This window comes from Xenia sp. Carnegie-2017, unplaced genomic scaffold, assembly GCF_021976095.1.
Source record: "Xenia sp. Carnegie-2017 unplaced genomic scaffold, XeniaSp_v1 HiC_scaffold_21, whole genome shotgun sequence".
NCBI lineage: Eukaryota > Metazoa > Cnidaria > Anthozoa > Malacalcyonacea > Xeniidae > Xenia > Xenia sp. Carnegie-2017.
In genome coordinates this window covers 5,251,088-5,270,187 of record NW_025813484.1, presented here as the reverse complement: position 1 = coordinate 5,270,187, position 19,100 = coordinate 5,251,088, and the positions used below count along the sequence as shown (strand labels likewise).

At 37.1% G+C, this 19,100-nt stretch overlaps 4 protein-coding genes across 4 annotated transcripts; 3 read left to right on the top strand and 1 right to left on the bottom strand.

Annotated features, from left to right (window-relative positions):
* Positions 1-2,930: 2,930 nt before the first annotated feature.
* Positions 2,931-3,710, top strand: LOC124444587. Its single transcript, XM_046995199.1, has one exon. It carries the CDS (start codon positions 2,931-2,933, stop codon positions 3,708-3,710), a length of 780 nt encoding a protein of 259 aa, XP_046851155.1.
* A 143-nt stretch (positions 3,711-3,853) lies between these two features.
* LOC124444586 lies at positions 3,854-5,086 on the top strand. Its single transcript, XM_046995197.1, has one exon. It carries the CDS (start codon positions 3,854-3,856, stop codon positions 5,084-5,086), a length of 1,233 nt encoding a protein of 410 aa, XP_046851153.1.
* A 5,158-nt stretch (positions 5,087-10,244) lies between these two features.
* Positions 10,245-10,748, top strand: LOC124444585 (uncharacterized protein K02A2.6-like). The gene has a single exon (XM_046995196.1). It carries the CDS (start codon positions 10,245-10,247, stop codon positions 10,746-10,748), a length of 504 nt encoding a protein of 167 aa, XP_046851152.1.
* A 4,501-nt stretch (positions 10,749-15,249) lies between these two features.
* On the bottom strand, positions 15,250-19,052 carry LOC124444171. The gene is made up of 3 exons (XM_046994755.1): positions 18,353-19,052; positions 17,399-17,650; positions 15,250-16,505 (listed from the first exon to the last, which is right to left on the bottom strand). The coding sequence occupies exons 1-3, from the start codon at positions 18,825-18,827 to the stop codon at positions 15,445-15,447; spliced, it is 1,788 nt and encodes a 595-aa protein (XP_046850711.1). The 5' UTR covers positions 18,828-19,052; the 3' UTR covers positions 15,250-15,444.
* Positions 19,053-19,100: the final 48 nt, after the last annotated feature.

Here is a 19,100-nt window from a genome sequence, read left to right as displayed (position 1 = left end):
ATAAACGGTATCACTCAACGCTGTCTCAAATTGAACACATAGTCATGGCTCGTCAACACAAAAAATCCGCAATAGTGTTGACATTGCATGTCAAAAAAACCATTTTCTCTACCCCTTTCCAAAGAGGGTCCTGGTCGTTTAAGTCCACTACCCAGTTCACTCGACAGTTCAGTCGTGATTAGAACAGAATTATACAATAATATATTTAGATAAAATCATGACTGAGGAATCACGAGCATTGGTCACAAGTTAAAGTTAATTGATTTTAATGTGAAAGAAGAATTTGAAGAAGAATGCGGTGCAGTCCTTCCTCAATATGTTTACGTTTAATTAAATGCAATTTTCTATCAAAATTGAATTTTCTATCATTAAAAAGTCTCAATTTCAAATTCTAATTGTTCTTTCAGAAAAAGTTAATTTATAGAGATCGTGTAAATGGTTCGGCTAATTTATGCGTTCCTTTGTCACGATCGATTTTCTTAAGGTTGATTTTATCACTTAGATAGTAACATGTTTTACCCATATTAAAAAAATTCACTCATACTAACACTCACTGAGTGCGACGAAAAACCATACTCTATGTAATCATTGGCAAAGTTCTTTCTCCATCTATGGAAAAATTTTTTCCTTGATATTTCAAATCATACTATCAGTTAAGTGAAATTATGGTCATTGAGTAATTATGAAGTGATTTTGAAGCCCCACTCATTGAATGTGGGTGTGAGTGAGCTTTTAGAATACGTGCGTAACCGGTAACTTGGCTTACTGTAAGCAAAGCTAAAAAGATAGTTTTAGGGTTGATAATGATCTGACTTTGCAGTTTGTCCTTTTTAAGACGTTAGTCTCATTCACATAGCAAGACTACAAAGTACAAATATTACTTGTGGTGGTACATAATAAGTATCGTATCACCTGTCAATTTGTCAAATTTGGAACAGGAAATACAATTAAATATTTTGCAATCAGTTGTCAAGCGTTCGATTAGTCATTGTCAACACAATCAACACATATAGAATCGTTGCAAAAATAATCTTTTGCAAATAATTCAAGAAAAAACTAACAACAATAAACACGAGCTGTCCGTCCAAAAATAGCAATACAATTGTAATCGCTAAATTGTTGCCAATTTTGTCAGAGAGCTGTCTTGGACAGTTGGACGTGATTATTTGTCATCGTAAGATGTATCACAAAAAAGCAAATGATGATATTTTGAGTCAAACCAGTAGTAGCAAAATGTAATTCGGGTAAAATAACAAAAAATCTATTAAAGGTATCTACCTCTAACCTTTACTTCACAAGATTTTTGGTCCCTTGACCTTCAGTTTTGGATGGTTTCTATAAGTAATCCCATGCTTTTGTTAAGGGATTTTAGTAATTAAACGTCTCGCAAAGGGAGGAAGGTTTATTAAGTGTCCTCGGTTTGTGGAACATTTAATCACTGATATCCCTGAAAGCATGCGTTTACTTATAATAAAGTTTCGAAAATTATGTTTATGTGTAAAGTTATATTAGACATTTAAAATCAACGAAAGTTTTATTGCATACACGTTTTGGCATACTTATGCTATCTTCATTGCCTTTTTTGCAGAATGAATTAAATATTTAATACAGGTAGTTTACAATGGTATATACTGAACGCAAATAGACAAAAAAGATTTAAACTGTGAAAGTGCAATAGTGATGCTTCAAATTTTTTATTTGAAGGTTGACTTATTTTTTCAATCTAGCCAATGCATGATGAAAAGCATCACCAATTTTTGATAAAATGTATTTGATGTAGTCGAGCGTTTTCCTCGATCCTTTAGATGTCGGTTCTTCAACTTCACCTAGCCTTGTGTTAGAAGAACGTACTTTTTCTTGCTCCAGTTTCTTTCTCTCCGTTCGCGAATTTGCATTTGAAGAATCATCATTGTAAAGACTTGAAGTACTAGTCTGAAACATTTTTCGAAAGCTTGTTTGGTAAGATTTCCTTTCTTATTATCAATCATTCCAACTAACGTATAAATAGGCTGCAATGTTAATTTATGTTTTAAAAACACTGGATCATTAGCAACAGATCTTTTCCATTCATGGAATTTTTCTTTAACTTGCAAGTCTACACACCCACCTCTCCATTGAGAGGCTGGAATTTTTAAGACTTTGTTGCTTTCTGTATTTACTGATGTTTGTCCCACAATGTATGCACCAACACAACCGCCAACATTATTTTCATCTCGGTTTGACAGCTCTATGATGTCATTATAATTATCACATTCAACTGATCCCCCAACATATGCAGACGTGACGACAAACTGACCAAATTTATTGAAAAAATTTATGAACTCCTTCATCACTTTCTCGTTTTCGATATTTCCACTTGGAAGTTTTTCCACTGCAGACCGAAAGTCATCGGCAAAAGCAATTTTTTTCGAATCAATTTCATCAACATTCATCTTTGCTATTCTTACTTCTTTTAATATCTTTGTATTGGTTGAAGATCTTGAGTCATTTTCCTGACGCTTTATGCAGTAATTTACATCAAAATCTGGAGCCATAGTTAATATACTTGGTGCCATTTTTACATTTAGCCCCAAGCAATTGCAATTCTGCAAGATAGATAGACGCAGCAATTGCGATTCTGCAAGATAGATTTGGTCGAACCCAACAGATCATTGCCGCACATATGGACAAGATCCTACAAATATCTATATGTTCTAAAAATCGTACTGGGCAATTGAGATATGTTTTCGATCAAATAAGTGTTCAAGTGTGAGGACTTGATTCGCTTGGGGTATCTGCAAACCAGTACGGCAGTCTGCTAATACCAATTATTATGTCCAAACTACCGAGTAAAATAAGATTGCAGGTCGCACGAAAAGCTACGAAAAGGTGATGTTTGGCAAATTGACGAGTAGCTTAAAACCATAAAGTTTCAAGTTGAGGCACGTGAAATGAGGGAGTCATCGCGTTCGATTGAAAAAGCCCAGAACAAAGATAAGCCCAACAAGCCATCGACAGCTGGAACATTTGTAGTGACAAAAAATAATAAAGACGGTGGTGCCTGTAGCTTCAAGGTTAAATGCGTATACTGTCAAGGATCACATTATTCAGCATCTTGTGAAGAGGTAAAGGGAAGGGAAGCCCGAGTTAAAATTCTAAGGGACTCCAACCGTTGCTTTATTTGTCTGAAAAAGGGACACCAAGCAAGCAAGTGTATCGTCACAAGAAAATGTCGACATTGTTCCGGGAGGCATCACCAATCTATTTGCAGCAATCCTGCTACCAACAGTCAGGGTGTCCAAAATGAGAAGGCAATTGATAACACCAATCCACAGAAAGTATCAGAAGGTGTAACCTCTCCAACCACAACAGCTGTCACACGAACTGTCAAGAGAAGTGTTCTTTTGCAGACGGCCAGAGCTCTCGTATCAAATGGATCAAAATCAGTTCCAGCACGAATTCTATTTGACACTGGAAGCCAAAGTTCTTACATTCGAAGGTCACTTCAAGGTCAGTTAAAGTTAAATTCAATTGGTAAGGAGACACTTCAATTAAATACCTTTGGCCAAAGCAAGAGTAAACAAGAAAGCTGCGAAGTGTTCAAGGTGAGCATTGCAAGCAAGAGTGCAGGTGAGGTAGTAGAGATTAAAGCAATCGCATTTCCAACAATATGTGCACCACTTCCTACAAGAATAAATATAGACGAATATCCACATCTCCATGGTTTATAACTTGCAGACTTTGATTCTTCCGAAAGCAATGGTAGCTGTGATTCAATCGACATCTTGATAGGAGCTGATCATTATTGGGATGTAGTCACTGGTGATGTCGTACGAGGAAAAAATGGTCCAATAGCGATGAGCAGCAAATTGGGATGGCTTTTGTCTGGATGGTCATCACAAAATCAGACGGACATACTCTGAACAGCCTCATTTTAGCAGCTGACTACCTTGATAATTCTGCTGTCGTAACCGATAGGGATGAGTTAACAATATCACTGAAGCGTTTTTGTAAAAGTGAGAGCGTTGACATTGACTCCTTTGACTCAGAGAACTCACCCGAGGAACAAGATTTTGTGCGAAATATTCGATTCACTGGAACACGCTACGAAGTTGGTCTGCCGTGGAAAAATGATCATGTGCAAATTGATGACGATTACGAACTCTGTCATAATAGATTGCGATCATTGCATCAAAAACTGCTAAAGGATCCACAAAATCTTGAAGAATATATTAATGGTATTACTGAACAATTGGTAGCTGGAATAGTCGAAAGGGTTCCTGCATCTGATAAGGACTGTGGTAAAATTCACTATCTTCCCCATCATTGTGTCATACGAAAGGATAAGGTTACTACGAAGCTACGCGTTGTATATGATGGATCTGCTACGACGAACTTGCGCAACTTTTCACTAAACGATTGCTTACTGACCGGGCCGAACCTCATTCCACAAATCTTTGATTTGCTCGTCAAATTTCCACAAAACAAGATTGGGCTGGGTGGTGACATTGAAAAAGCATTCTTAATGATTGGAATTGACAAGGAAGATAGAGACATGCTTCGTTTTTTGTGGCTAAGGGATGCTAGGGATCCTCATTCAGAAGTATTAAAGCTAAGGTTTTGTCGATTGGTTTTTGGTCTACGACCTTCGCCAGCAATTCTAGGAGCTACTATCAACCATCATTTGAAGACACACGAGAAGCAGGAGCCAGAAACTGTTGAACACTTGAAAAATTCTCTATATGTTAATGATTTTGTGTCCGGTGCTGAAACCGATGAAACCGCTTTGCAAATATACAAGGGAACAAAGCAGTTGATGGCCAAGGGTGGATTCAACTGGCGAAAATGGATCTCGAATTCCAGTAACGTAGTGAAGTCTATCGAAGCGTTAGATGGTAACAAGAATTTGAGCTTGATTAGTGACAAGTCAAGTGTTATTCAAGATGATCAGTCCTTTACAAAGTCGGCAATTGCAAAAGAGTCACTGCTCACGGAACCCACTCAAGTCAAAGTACTAGGAATGGTGTGTGATACGGTGGAGGACACATTTTTGTTCAATTTGACTGAAATAATCGAGTACGCCAATTCATTACCTGTCACAAAGTGATCGTTGTTGAAATGGTCATCTAAAATCTTCGATCCCCTTGGATTCTTGTCTCCTTTTACGATAAGGCTCAAGATTCTGTTTCAAATCATGTGCTTGGATAGACTGGAATGGGACTGTGAACTGCATGGCAATCTACGTGAACAGTGGAACGTTTTATTGTCAGGGTTAAGGTTTCTAAATGATGTTCGTGTACCGAGGTGCTATTATCTACCCCAACCGAAATACTTTACTACACAAGTTCATGGATTCAGTGATGCCTCTGAAAGTGCAATTGGTGCTGTTGTCTATGTAAGAATAGTCTATGAGAATGGTACCATCGACGTGAAATTAATCGCTTCAAAGACAAAGGTTGCACCAGTGAAAAAGCAAACGATTCCCCGATTAGAGCTGGTGGCAGCGACTGTACTAGCAAAGTTAATAGAGTCTTTGTTAAAGGCACTCAAGTGGAGTCTGGAAGTTTTTTATTGGGTTGACTCGATGACAGCACTTCACTGGATACGAAACGATCGAGCATGGAAACCATTCGTGCAGCATCGAGTGAGCAAGATTCGAAGTATTTCGTTGACGGAATCTTGGAACTTTTGTCCTGGATCACTTAATCCTGCAGATTTACCCTCACGAGGTATTTCTGGGCAACTACTTTCGAATTCTTCCTTATGGTTCAACGGACCCAAATTCTTGGCAAGGGGCGAAGAAGAGTGGCCAAAACGTCCAGTTGGCAACCTATCACAAAGTGACAAAGTTCTGAGGGAAAATTGTGAAAGAGCATCCAAATGTCGTAAGATCACTAGTTTCGAATGAAATCAAACAACGAGCCATGCCAGATCTTAACAAAGCAATCGGCATGACTCGTTATAGCTCCATGAAGAAACTTCTTCGAACAACTGCTTATGTAATGAGATTCATCAACATGTTAAAGAAGATGCCACGGTGCAAGCAAATCTCCCAGTTATGTTTTTCTTATGTACAAGCTACTGGGGTGAATTGGAAAAAGGGTACACTTCAGGAAAAATACACTTTAACTACAATTAGTCGAGTGAATTACAGATCAGAAATCATAAAAATGCATGAACAATTTAATTTCAACCCATTTCAATACAGTAAATGCTTAATTAATATGTGTATTTCCAGCCTCTTCCAACTTTTGTCAGTTTAGGTTGAATATCTGTCTCAAAAACTTGCTTATAGAAAGCCGATACATGCTCTTTTTCTAAACTTTGGGGTTCACTAATGCCATATGGTTTTTCAAGGCACTAAACAAAGTATTCTTTGTTTTCTTTCTTCAACACTTTCCCTAAAAACACTTCACCCTCATATAATACCTTCACCCATTGTCCAATAGAAACATTACAGTATATCAGTTCGTTAAGTTCAGAGGGAATGATCTGTGTTGAATCAGTTTTCATTTCTTTACCATCATCATCACAAGTGGACTCTGTACCAGACATATCATTTTCATCAGATTCAGCTGGACATATTTCATCATCAGCAGTGTCAATTCGGAAGTCTTTAGCTGAAACACTTTTTCCTGGCTCAACATTCACTTTTTTCCTCTTGCCTGTTTTGGTAGGATTGTTGGATGAACGCATTGATCGCAATTGCTCAACCATAACATCTGAAACAGAAGTGTTTATATCTCCAGGTAGTGATTGATTAGGTAATTTTGTTAGCACCTCCTGGGCATTCAGAGGGTAAATTCCACAGGTTTTAAACCCTGAAACCAGGTTTGCATGGTTCAGATGCCCTTCCAACTGTTTTAAGAGTCAAGGAAAGGAATCTTTTGATAGTGTTGCCTGACCATGATTCTTAAATTTCCAGTCTTTTAAGATCTCCCACCATTTGCGCTTGAGAGGACCAAAGAAAGCAACATCAAGGGGTTGCAAAAAATGAGTGCTATTAGGTACTAAGCAAACAAACCGAATGTTTTCTTTTTCACACAATTTAAGTACATCACTGGTGAAGTGACTTGACAAGTTGTCTCCTATTATTACTTTAGGGCCTTCAATTTTCCTCGCCCATGGTAACACAATAGTACTGAACCAGTCATCAAAACATACTGCATCAAACCATCCACTTTTTGACCGATTGTATCGAGTATCTCGTGGTCCTCCTGTTGTCCAGCTACTCCATAGATTTACAGATTTGTAAACAACAAAGCTAGGTAGCAATTTACCAGATGCAGTTCCTGCAAACATAATGCTTATGCTACCTTTAGAATAATTTTGAATTCGTTCTGGATACTTTTTACCCCTTTTAAATATGAGTTTTTCCTGTCCTGGGTCATCAGACAAGTTTATTTCGTCATAATTAAGAATATTTTCAGCTGGTACATCTTGCACAACATAACTAAGATTGTCAAAGAATCGTTCGAAATCTTCTGGCTTTAATTGGGCACGAGAAGTTTTAATATTTTGGCAACTTCGTCGACTAAGCTTGTTGGAATGACGCTTTAAAAAGCTTCTAGCCCAGTCTTCCCCTGGGGTGTTATTTTTTAATTGTTTTACCTGACGGTTGGATTTATCCAAATACGCTTTCACTAACATTTGCAAAAGGAAATCCCCATTCTGCTACAACAATAAGATGTCTGACAAAAGATTCTTCTTCTTCTGAGGATAATCCTGGTGGGTGTCCGATTGGTTTCATTTGTATACCTTTAAACTTTCGATGTAAAGTGGACTTTGGGATGTTAAAAAGTGTAGAAGCTTTTCGAATTGACATCCCTCCTTGAACTGCTTCAACTGCATTTTTTAAAGCGTCTTCTGCATAATCGCCATACCTTTTATTTTTAGAGCCAATCACCTTTTTGTAAGTTCTCATATTTGCATAACTATCGTATTTCAATTCTTAGTCGCAACTAAGTAACATACAACATGGCAGCCTTCGAAGCAGTGCCACATGGCAGAGCTTTGAAGAAAAAGGTACAAGAGGTGTGGTTCATCCATGGATGTCCCAAATTACCCTGTGCAAACCTCTAAGTCAACAACTATCCTCTGACGAAAATACTAGTCCTCAGAAAACTAAACCTTTCATCTTAGATTTCAAAGAGATACGTAGTGTAACAAAAATTACAGTGTTTGTAAATTTTACTATTTTGGAAGCGTCGCAACAGCACAATTTTTTTCGTGTCTTGAAAAATGTAGCAAATTCAACAAATATCAAAAATACAAGAACCATGAGATAAAATATTACTATTCAAATGTTTCACTCAACTGAGCAAAGAAAAAAAGCTTACTGGCTTTGTGCAAAAGGAATTTTTTAAATAAATCAACTGAGTGCTTGTCAAAGAGTATGGAATGCAAAGCATTAAATATTCGTCCCAATTTACACCACTGTCCCAAATAACCCAGTTGACGGTAATTAAAGACATGTTGGTTACATTTTGTTTGTATTTGCAAATACAATGCTACTAGTGATTGCTATATAGCACACCTTGCAGAAGATAATAGTCTAGTTGAATGCATAATAAACATTTATGGCATTAAGCTGACCTTAACTGCAAATTTTCACTCTGATAATTTTTGCTTAATCTTTGGCAGAAGAAAACTTTGAGTTTTTTCTCAAAAGGTGAATTTGCTGGCACTGATGTGGAGATGGATAAAGGGTAACAATGAACTTGCATGGTTTGAAGTCTGAGCTTTTCTATATCTATGAAATGTCACTTATAGTACCAAATTTCTTAACTCATTACATAGAGGTTTGAAGGGGGTCTATGCCTGACAACTTGGTAGAAATTTTTAAAGAATATACCTGTTTTTGAATAGCATTATTGTAAATTGAATTTTACGTTCCTAGACATGCTAATGCACCATATATTTGGCGTGATAATGAGCCTAAATATTTGGCAAAACATTCAAGTATTGTTCACTTCATATTTTTTTTGAAAAAAACCTAAGCAAAATGTGTTGTTTTTATGTAAAAATGATGCCCACAAAATACATTTTGTATTGCTCTCTCTAAAACGCTGAAAATGGCATTCTCAAGGCTCTGAAATTCAAAATTTCTCCGGGGAGAATGCCTCAGACCCGCCCTCAGGTGCGGAGCGCCTCCGACGTTTTATGACTGATGTTTGAAAAATCCTAGATCCGCCCCTTGTAACCCTCGTAGCAACACTACTATTCAAAGGCACAAATTCTTCACATATCGTCAAGCAGAAGGTCAGTCATTCAATGATTTTGTAACCAAACTTAAAAAACTTAGTGCTGACTGTGAATTTGATGTACTCAAGGATTCCCTTATTAAAGATATGATCATCTGTGGTGTCACTGATAATTGGCTTCGTGAGCGCATGCCTCGGGAGCCTAAAATTGACCTTAAAAAGGTTGTAGAGCTTGGTCATGCCGCAGAGCAAACTAAACTACATGCTCGACAACTGGCTAGTCCTACCGAGTAACGTGTTGAACTCGTCAACAAATATAAGAAACAACAACCCCAGGCTCATTCCTCAGGATCAGTAGAAAATAGTGCTCAACTGATCAGAAACTGCAAATTTTTTGCAGGTAGTCATTTACGTGGGAACTGCCCCGCGTATGGCGAAAAGTGTAGCAAATGTCACAGAAGGAATCATTTTGCCAGATGCTGTACACAGAAGATTGACAAGATAAATAATGATCAAAAAAATCCTTCACTTGATTCCTCTGATGACAATGACTTTCTACTAGACAGTATTATTGTCACCAAGTCTGATGTCTTCCCACGTCACCAGGATGATCTACAGGTCAACACAGTAAGCAGTGATGTTGCGACAGGACACTGGTCAGTCACTTTCCATGCTGGGTCCTGTGATATTATGTGTAAAATCGATACAGGAGCCCATGTAAATGTCTTACTCAAAAATATTTACAAAAAATTAAAGCCTCGTCCAACAATAAAAAGCATAACAAATAAACTGTCTGCATACAATGGTCCTCCAATACCTGTCCATGGCAAATGCATCATTCCCGTGAATCATAAAGGACAGAAGTACCAACTCTTATTCATCATAGTGGACTCCGATACTACACCCATCATAGGATTGGCTACATCAGAACGTCTAAGTTTGATCAAACGAGTCTACAAGGTAACAGAATCCAATACTTAGAAATCATTTAGTTCAAACACCATTCTTGATGATTATCAAGACTGCTTTGGAGAGATTGGCACCCTAAAGTCAACATACCACATGGAATTAAAGGAAAGTGCCTCACCCGAGGTAGTGCCCCCTCGTAAGGTACCTTTTGCCCTAAAAGCTCGACTGAAGAATGAACTGGACCACATGGAACAACTGGGTATAATTGAAAAAGTCGAAAAATCTACAGACTGGGTAAATGCTTTGGTTGTCGTCGAAAAGCCCGATGGAAAATTACGCATTTGCCTTGATCCCCGTCCCTTAAATCAAGCTATAAAACGCCAGCATTATCGATTACCCACCACAGAAGAAATAGTATCTCAAATGAGTTGCGCCAACGTCTTCAGTAAACTCGATGCAAGTAATGGATATTGGCAGATAGCAGTAGAGGATTCAACCTCTGACCTCCTTACCTTTGGCACAGCGTTCGGGCGATACAGGTTTAAGAGAATGCTATATGGGATTCACTCAGCTAGTGAGATTACCCAATTTGAAATCTCCAACATCATTGCTGGCTGCGAAGGTTGTGCCAACTCTCAGGATGATATAATTGTTTAGGGGGAAACTAAAGAAATCCATCATCAGCGCTTACAGAAAGTCCTTGCTCAGATCAAAGAAAGTGGACTGAAATTGAACCAGTCAAAACGCATCTTTGGTGCAACTGAATTAACATTTCTTGGTCATGTCATGTTAGCAGATGGAGTAAAGCCGGACCCCCAAAAAGATGAGGCAATCACTCGAATGCCGATTCCAACTACAAAAGTTCAGCTCCAGCGATTTATGGGCATGGTGAACTATCTGGGAAAATTTATTCCTAACTTGTCAGACGAAACAGCACCACTCAGAGCCCTCTTAAAGAATGTACCGAATTTGTCATGCAAAAGCCTCAGCTTGACTCTTTTGAGAAACTCAAGCGCCACATATCTTCTGTACCGGTTCTGCAATTTTATGACCCAAACCTCCCAATTCGCATGCGAACAGACTCCAGTTCAGTTGGTCTAGGTGCAATGCTAGAGCAGTGTATAAACAGCACCTAGCATCCCGTTGCATTTGCCTCCAGAGCGTTAGATAAGTCTGAACAAAACTATGCACAAATAGAGCGCGAAACCCTGTCCGTCGTTTTTGGATATGAAAGATTCCACGAATTCCACCTTTATGGTCGTGCATTTGTGGTTCAAAATGATCACCAACCATTAAAAGCAGTTTTCTCTAAAAGAATTGTGCAATGTCCCCCACGAATACAACGATTTTTTCTTTGCTTGCAAAAATACGACTTCACGTTTGAATATGCACCTGGTAAAACCATGAAAGTTGCTGATGCGCTCAGTCGAGCATCTCTTAACAGTAAACCAGAGATCGATCCGAAGGAAATGGCTCATCACGTCCACTCGGTCATCAATACACTTCCAATTAGCGAATCAAGACTTTCACAGTTGCAACGTGAAACGCGGGTCGATCCAGATCTACAGATCTTAAAGCAGTACACAATCAATGGTTGGCCATCCAAAGACGAAATTAACAACACTGTAAAACCATTCTATAACCAACGTCATGAAATTGTGTACAACAACGATGTCCTTCTAAAAGGACAGCAAAATATCATACCTACCTCGATGCCTCGTGAAATCCGAGAGATTATACATCAAGGGCATCAAGAAATCGAAAAATGCAAAAACCGGGCCCTTCATGCCGTGTATTGGCCAGGGATGAACCACGAGTTAGCTGTCCTCGTATCTCAATGTGCCACATGCATCAATCATCGTAATCGACATCAAAGGGAGACATTGATCCCACATCAAGTCCCAGACCAACCTTGGGTAAAAGTTGGCACAAAATTTTTTACACTCTACAACCGAGACTACGTCATAGTTACTGATTATCACTCAAAATTTATCGAGGTAGCTCACATACCAAGGCCAGTGGATTCTCCTTCAGTTGTACGTGCCATAAATAAGATCTTCAGCCGACATGGAATATCACAAATTGTTGTCAGCGATAATGGCCCTCAATACAGTGCCTCATCCTTTAAACAATTTGCTCGAGAATGGGACATTCGACATGACAAAACAAGTCCTCACTTCCCTCAATCAAATGGTCTCGTTGAACGATCTATCCAAACAGTCAAGCAAACAATGAAGAAAGCCCAGGAAGCTAAGAATGATCCATTTCACTCACTACTAATATTGAATACAACACCCGCAAATGATGGCAGTTCCCCCGCCTACAAAATGTATCACAGGAACCCACGCACAAGACTTTCCGCAGCAAAAGGTCAAACAATCAATGTCACTCCCTCCAACTCTTACGTCAAGGCAGCGTATGATTATCATGCCCGAGACCTATCAAATATTGAGCCGGGCACCACTGGCCGAATTCGAACTAACAACGACAACAGCTGGGCACAAACCGGACAAATAGTCAAGAAGTGTAAGGAACCTAGAGCATACCTCGTCATGAATGAAAAGGGGCACATGGTCCGTAGGAACAGGCGTCACCTCCTACCAACAAAAGAACCATTCAAAGTCAAGACCAACTATGATGACCTGCAAACGCTGTCAAAACCTAATCCCGACAAGTCATCAGCACCTCATCAAACATCCCGATACAGCCGACCCATACGTACTCCATCACGATACGCAGACTACAATGGTTCGGCTAATGTAAATGGTTCGGCTAATGTAAATGGTTCGGCTAATGTAAATGGTTCGGCTAATGTAAATGGTTCGGCTAATTTATGCGTTCCTTTGTCACGATCGATTTTTTTAAGGTTGATTTTACCAGTTAGATATTAACATGTTTTACCCGTATTCAAAAAACTCACTCACACTCACTGAGTGCAAGATAAAAACCACACTCTGTAATCATTAGCAAAGTTATTTCTCCATCTATGGCAAAATTTTCTTCTTGATATTTCAAATCAAACAATTAGTTAAGTGAAATTATGGTCATTGATTAATTATGACGTTATTTTGAGGCCCCACTCATTGAATGTGGGTGTGAGTGAGCTTTTAGAATACGTGCGTAACCGGTAACTTGGCTTACTGTAAGCAAAGCTAACAAGATAGTTTTAGGGTTGATAATGATCTGACTTTGCAGTTTGCCCTTTTTAAGACGTTAGTCTCATTCTCATAGCGATTCTGTTTCGTTTACTTAAATTTTTAAGAAAAGGTGGTGTGCAACCATGCCCCTGGGAGTTAGAGAACAGTGAAATCTTCGCCATACGTTGCATGACATTTGCATCGTAAATAATGAAAATTATTTGTTAAGATCGTCCAACATGGCGGCCATGACGTAGCTTGTAAACCAAAAATAGCGAAGATTTAACGTGTTAGAAACTTATAACGCGCTCAGACTGTGTGCCGGAGTACGATACCGTGGTTCGGTCACAAATCTGCAGGCCGTTCACACTACGTAGTACCCACTAGCTTCGTCTATTTATAATTTGATATTTTTCATTGTAAACAAGTTTTAAAACCATGTGCTGAGTACGTGCCTTGCTGTACACGTTACTTGTGTGTCATCCTTTACATTGGTGCACGTGCTCGAGCACCGTGTGTTGGTGGTGCCCAGACCCGAGCACTTCCACTCGGGGATCATCAAAATGTTCTGTTGACTATGGTGCCCGTGCCTGAGCACCGTGCCAAGGCACTTAGTCTGAACGCACTATTAGAACCATATATCACTGGTGTGACATTTCGGAATATGATTAATTGGCTCATGCTGTATAGTGAATTTTCTAACAATTTGGTGTCTTACATATGATACATGCGATGTGATGTGATAAATATTCAAGATTATTTGATCGTTATCTGAAAGCATGGTAATATTACCAGTAACACAATCTGTTCACATTCGTCTCTGTAACAAATTGAAAGATATTTATCAGCGTTGACAAGTTTTAAATTGTTGGGAAAATGAATATCATATCATGAAATCTTGCTTTATATGAAAATAAACGTAATAATTTGATTTTCTTTGACATTCGTTTGATAAAGATCAATTAAAATTATGTCTTGTTCGTGCAAACGGTATTAAGTGCAAGGTGAATACATATTAGCATGGTTTGTAATAGCTTAGTTCACTCTCATCGCAGAACATTGTTGGTGAATTTAAAGGAAACATAAAAAGCAAATGAATATATTTAAAGCGTTCGAAGCTTGCACAAAATACTACAAAATACAAATATTATTTGTGGTGATACATAATAAGTATCGTATCACCTTTCAATTTGTCAAATTTGGAACAGGAAATACAATTAAATATTTTGCAATCAGTTGTCAAGCGTTCGATTAATCATTTTCAACACAATCAACACATGTAGAATCGTTGCAAAAATAATCTTTTGCAAATATTTCAAGAAAAAAGTAACAACAATTAACACGAGTTGTCCGCCCAAAAATAGCAATACAATTGTAATCGCTAAAATTGTTGCCAATTTTGTCAGAGAGCTGTCTTGGACAGTTGGACGTGATTATTTGTCATCATGAGATGTTATATGTTTGTAAATGATGATCGTCCAGGTTAATAAAGTCCTGAGAAGGACTGTTTTTGTTGTTGTTGACGTTTACTCCTCATTTGACTCTGAAGATGACTACCGCTAAGGTTGTCGAAACGTCAGTCAACAACAACAAAAACAGTCCTTCTCAGGACTTTATTAACCTGGACGATCATCATTTACAAACATATAACGATACTCCCGGGTTCAAACCATTTACTTTATCATGAGATGTGTCAAAAAAAAGCAAATGATGATATTTTGAGTCAAACCAGCAGTAGCAAAATATAATTCGCGTAAAATAAAAAATCTAGTAAAGGTATCTACCTCTAACCTTTACTTCACAAGTTATTTGGTTCTTTGACCTTGAGTTTTGGATGGTTTCTATGAGTAAACCCATGCTTTTGTTAAGGGATATTAGTAATTAAACGTCTCGCAAAGGGAGGAAGGTTTATTAAGTGTCCTCGGTTTGTGGAACATTTAATCACTGATATCCCTGAAAGCATGCGTTTACTTATAATAAAGTTTCGAAAATTATGTTTATGTGTAAAGTTATATTAGACATTTAAAATCAACGAAAGTTTTATTGCATACACGTTTCGGCATACTTATGCTATCTTCATTGCCTTTTTTGCAGAATGAATTAAATATTTAATACAGGTAGTTTACAATGGTATATACTGAACGCAAATAGACAAAAAAGATTTAAACTGTGAAAGTGCAATAGTGATGCTTCAAATTTTTTATTTGAAGGTTGACTTATTTCTTCAATCTAGCCAATGCATGATGAAAAGCATCACCAATTTTTGATAAAATGTATTTGATGTAGTCGAGCGTTTTCCTCGATCCTTTAGATGTCGGTTCTTCAACTTCACCTAGCCTTGTGTTAGAAGAACATACTTCTTCTTGCTCCAGTTTCTTTCTCTCCATTCGCGAATTTGCTTTTGAAGAATCATTACTGTAAAGACTTGAAGTACTAATCTGAAACATTTTTTCGAAAGCTTGTTTGGTAAGATTTCCTTTCTTTTTATCAATCATTCCAACTAACGTATAAATATGCTGCAATGTTAATTTATGTTTTAAAAACACTGGATCATTAGAAACAGATCTTTTCCATTCGTGGAATTTTTCTTTAACTTGCAAGTCTACACACCCACCTCTCCATTGAGAGGCTGGAATTTTTAAGACTTTGTTGCTTTCTGTATTTACTGATGTTTGTCCCACAATGTATGCACCAACACAACCGCCAACATTATTTTCATCTCGGTTTGACAACTCTATGATGTCATTATAATTATCACATTCAACTGATCCCCCAACATATGCAGACGTGACGACAAACTGACCAAATTTATTGAAAAAATTTATGAACTCCTTCATCACTTTCTCGTTTTCGATATTTCCATATGGAAGTTTTTCCACTGCAGACCGAAAGTCATCAGCAAAAGCAATTTTTTTCGAATCAATTTCAACAGTTATCTTTGCGATTCTTACTTCTTTTAATATCTTTGTATTGGTTGAAGATCTTGAGTCATTTTCCTGACGCTTCATGCTGTAGTTTGCATCAAATTCTTGAGCCATCGTTAATATACTTGGTGCCATGTTCACATTTAGCCCCAAGGCTGAAAGGCGCGATTTAATGGAACTTTTATTCCGTTGTAAATGTATTTCGCTCTCAACAGTTTTATTTATATTCAATATTTGTGCAAATTTAGGAATTCTCAAGCCAAATTGTTTATTATCAACGAGAGATAATTTTAAAACCTGAGCTGAAACAAAGTCGTCTGTGACAAGGTTGTATCCATTACCAATAAATTCAGCTACAATAAAGAAAAATCAAGTTTTTAGAAACTACGCTTATTCATTATATACGATGAAGTAAGTATTTTATAAGCAATGATTTGGATTAGCAGTGGCGTAATACCATCACTTGGGCTCCTCCGTCACATAGCTATTGGTAGCCCCGTTATGTTCCAATAGAAAATAGGTTTAATGATCGTACACATTTATTTATATTACCTCTATTTATGGCTTCTGTTAACATAAGGCAATTTTTCGTGCATAGTTAATTAGAGAGTCGGGATAAAAAAGTAGCCAATTTTAAATGTTTAGTATACTATAATTTTAGCAAAAATCTTCTATTTTTATGCTAGAATGAGTACTTTAGCAGCCACAACACAATTAGAAACTAAAAAAAAGAAATTCAAGCTAAAAAAAAAAGAGCATTAAAAACTGCGTTTTAAATGGTTTGTGAAAGCATTAGAGACATATTAATGTTAAAAAAAATTTTTATTGCAAAATAGCTATAGAAATTAAAGAAAATTTGATCAAAAATAAGTCAACAGAGCAAATGTATAATTAAAGTGTTTTCTGTTTTCATTCACAGCTAACGCGCTCTTTTTTGTGCACGAATATACCCTGCATGTTATTTTGTTGAGAGTATTGTAAAGATTCCTCAACAAATGTATGTTTCTATTTCATTGACAATAAACTAAAATTACAAAGTAGTAGTTGTCGATATCCTATAAATGTGCTTTGTTTATTTAATAAATTTATATGGTATTTCTTGTTTGGGGCCCTTAATTTTTGGGGGGCCTCGTCACTTGACACCTGGACGCCCAACTACGCCACTGTGGATTAGCAACAATTGTTTATGAATTGACTATTATTATGCTTTTAATGCTCGCCATAAGATAGAAAAATATCGAAATACCCGAATAAAACGACTCAGCACATTTTATGTTAAATTTCTTCTCCAACATTTGAAGGCCATGTTCGGTGATAATGTCGTCATAACGACAGTTGATTTCAAAGATTGTTGTGCGCTTCAATATTGAATCATCCGACAATCCCATCGCATTCATAGTTTCCACCAGCCCAAAAAGTTCCTTTTTTGCAGACTCGTCCTGGATGTTGTTCTCGGAAATATACTGCTTTGCACGCTTGACAAGTGAGTTGGTTGAACCTTTGAAAAAAACTTGCAATTATAACAATGTGCTTCTCAGCAGTGAATGGTTGAGTACAGTGCAGTTTATCTGTAATTGCACTGTAAAAATGTGTAATTGCAGTGTGGCAATACTTGTAAAAAAACAGTAGCTACTTGCTGTTTTGTATTCTTTTGTAATTCTTGAATTTAAAACGATTGCAATTATGAAAATCTTGTTTACTTCGCTTATTTACGACTGCTGCCATGTTTTTTAATTGAAATAAATTTGTTTGGCTTTTACTGTTCTTCAGCCAAGCAGGTTATAGTATTTACAGTGCAATTACAGCTTTTCTGCAGCGCAAGTATACAATTTCACAGTGAGCTGCACTTCAGTCGACTAATCACAGTCGAAAAACATCTCAAGGTATTTTATTGCCTATACAAGTTTCTAACGTTAATGTAACAAGTAACAAGTTATTTAATCTTGCTAAAAAAGTGTTTTTTATTTCAAGAGTAAACCTCTGACAAACAACAGTCCTAAAGACAAGAATGTGTTAAAAATAAGATGCATATTTTAATGAAACGTATTCTTGATAAGAAATTTTGAAGTTTGAAGTATTTTTTTATTTAGTACTCTACAGAAAAATCTTGCTTCTGAAACAAATTTGCAAATTTGGGAATTTTTTATTAAAAATAAATAATAGCTACAAAAAGAAATGTAAAAAAAACTACAAATCCTACCACCTTTACCAGCTTCAGTAAAATCTTTTACAAGTTTCTTTTCCTCATCTGATAATTCCTCTTCATTTGCAACTTTCGCTTTAACTTCATGACCTTTTGTTGGTTTTTCCTTTTTCTTTCGTGTAAATGCAGCATTCAACACCATATGTCCAAATTTATCTGTGATATGGTTTCCATCTTTCCTTTTTTTGAGTAAGCTAAGGCAAGCTTTGTATAAATTCAAAGGTTGTTTCTCGTGGCTTGGAAGGATTCTGAAATCTCCATCCTTTTTAAGTTCGTGCTCATCATTAGGATCATTTTCCATCAATACAACTGGTGCAATGACACCTAAATTGTCAAAAACAATGTCGGACACAAGTTTTTTCTTTTCTCGCATCGTCTCTTGCCATTTTTTCACGTTCTTGTAACCAATAGCGCAAGCATGTGTCAAAATCACAACAAGATTTGGATGACTGATGTCAACAATATTCAACATCTTGATACATCTCAAGGATTATGAAAGTGAGCTATTGATTCCTTTGATTCTATTATTATTGGCTTTATCAACTATGAACACAAGATTTGGATAAATCTCTGTTTTCGAAGAAAATTTGGGATGTGTTTCCAAATACTTTTTTATAGATAGAAAATTACATGCATCTTGTTTAACACCATCATCATCATTGAAGCCAGGGGTGTCAATAACTCTCATGGTTAAATCACTCACTTCATACTTTGGTTCGTCAAAAGTAATGATATACTCAGATGT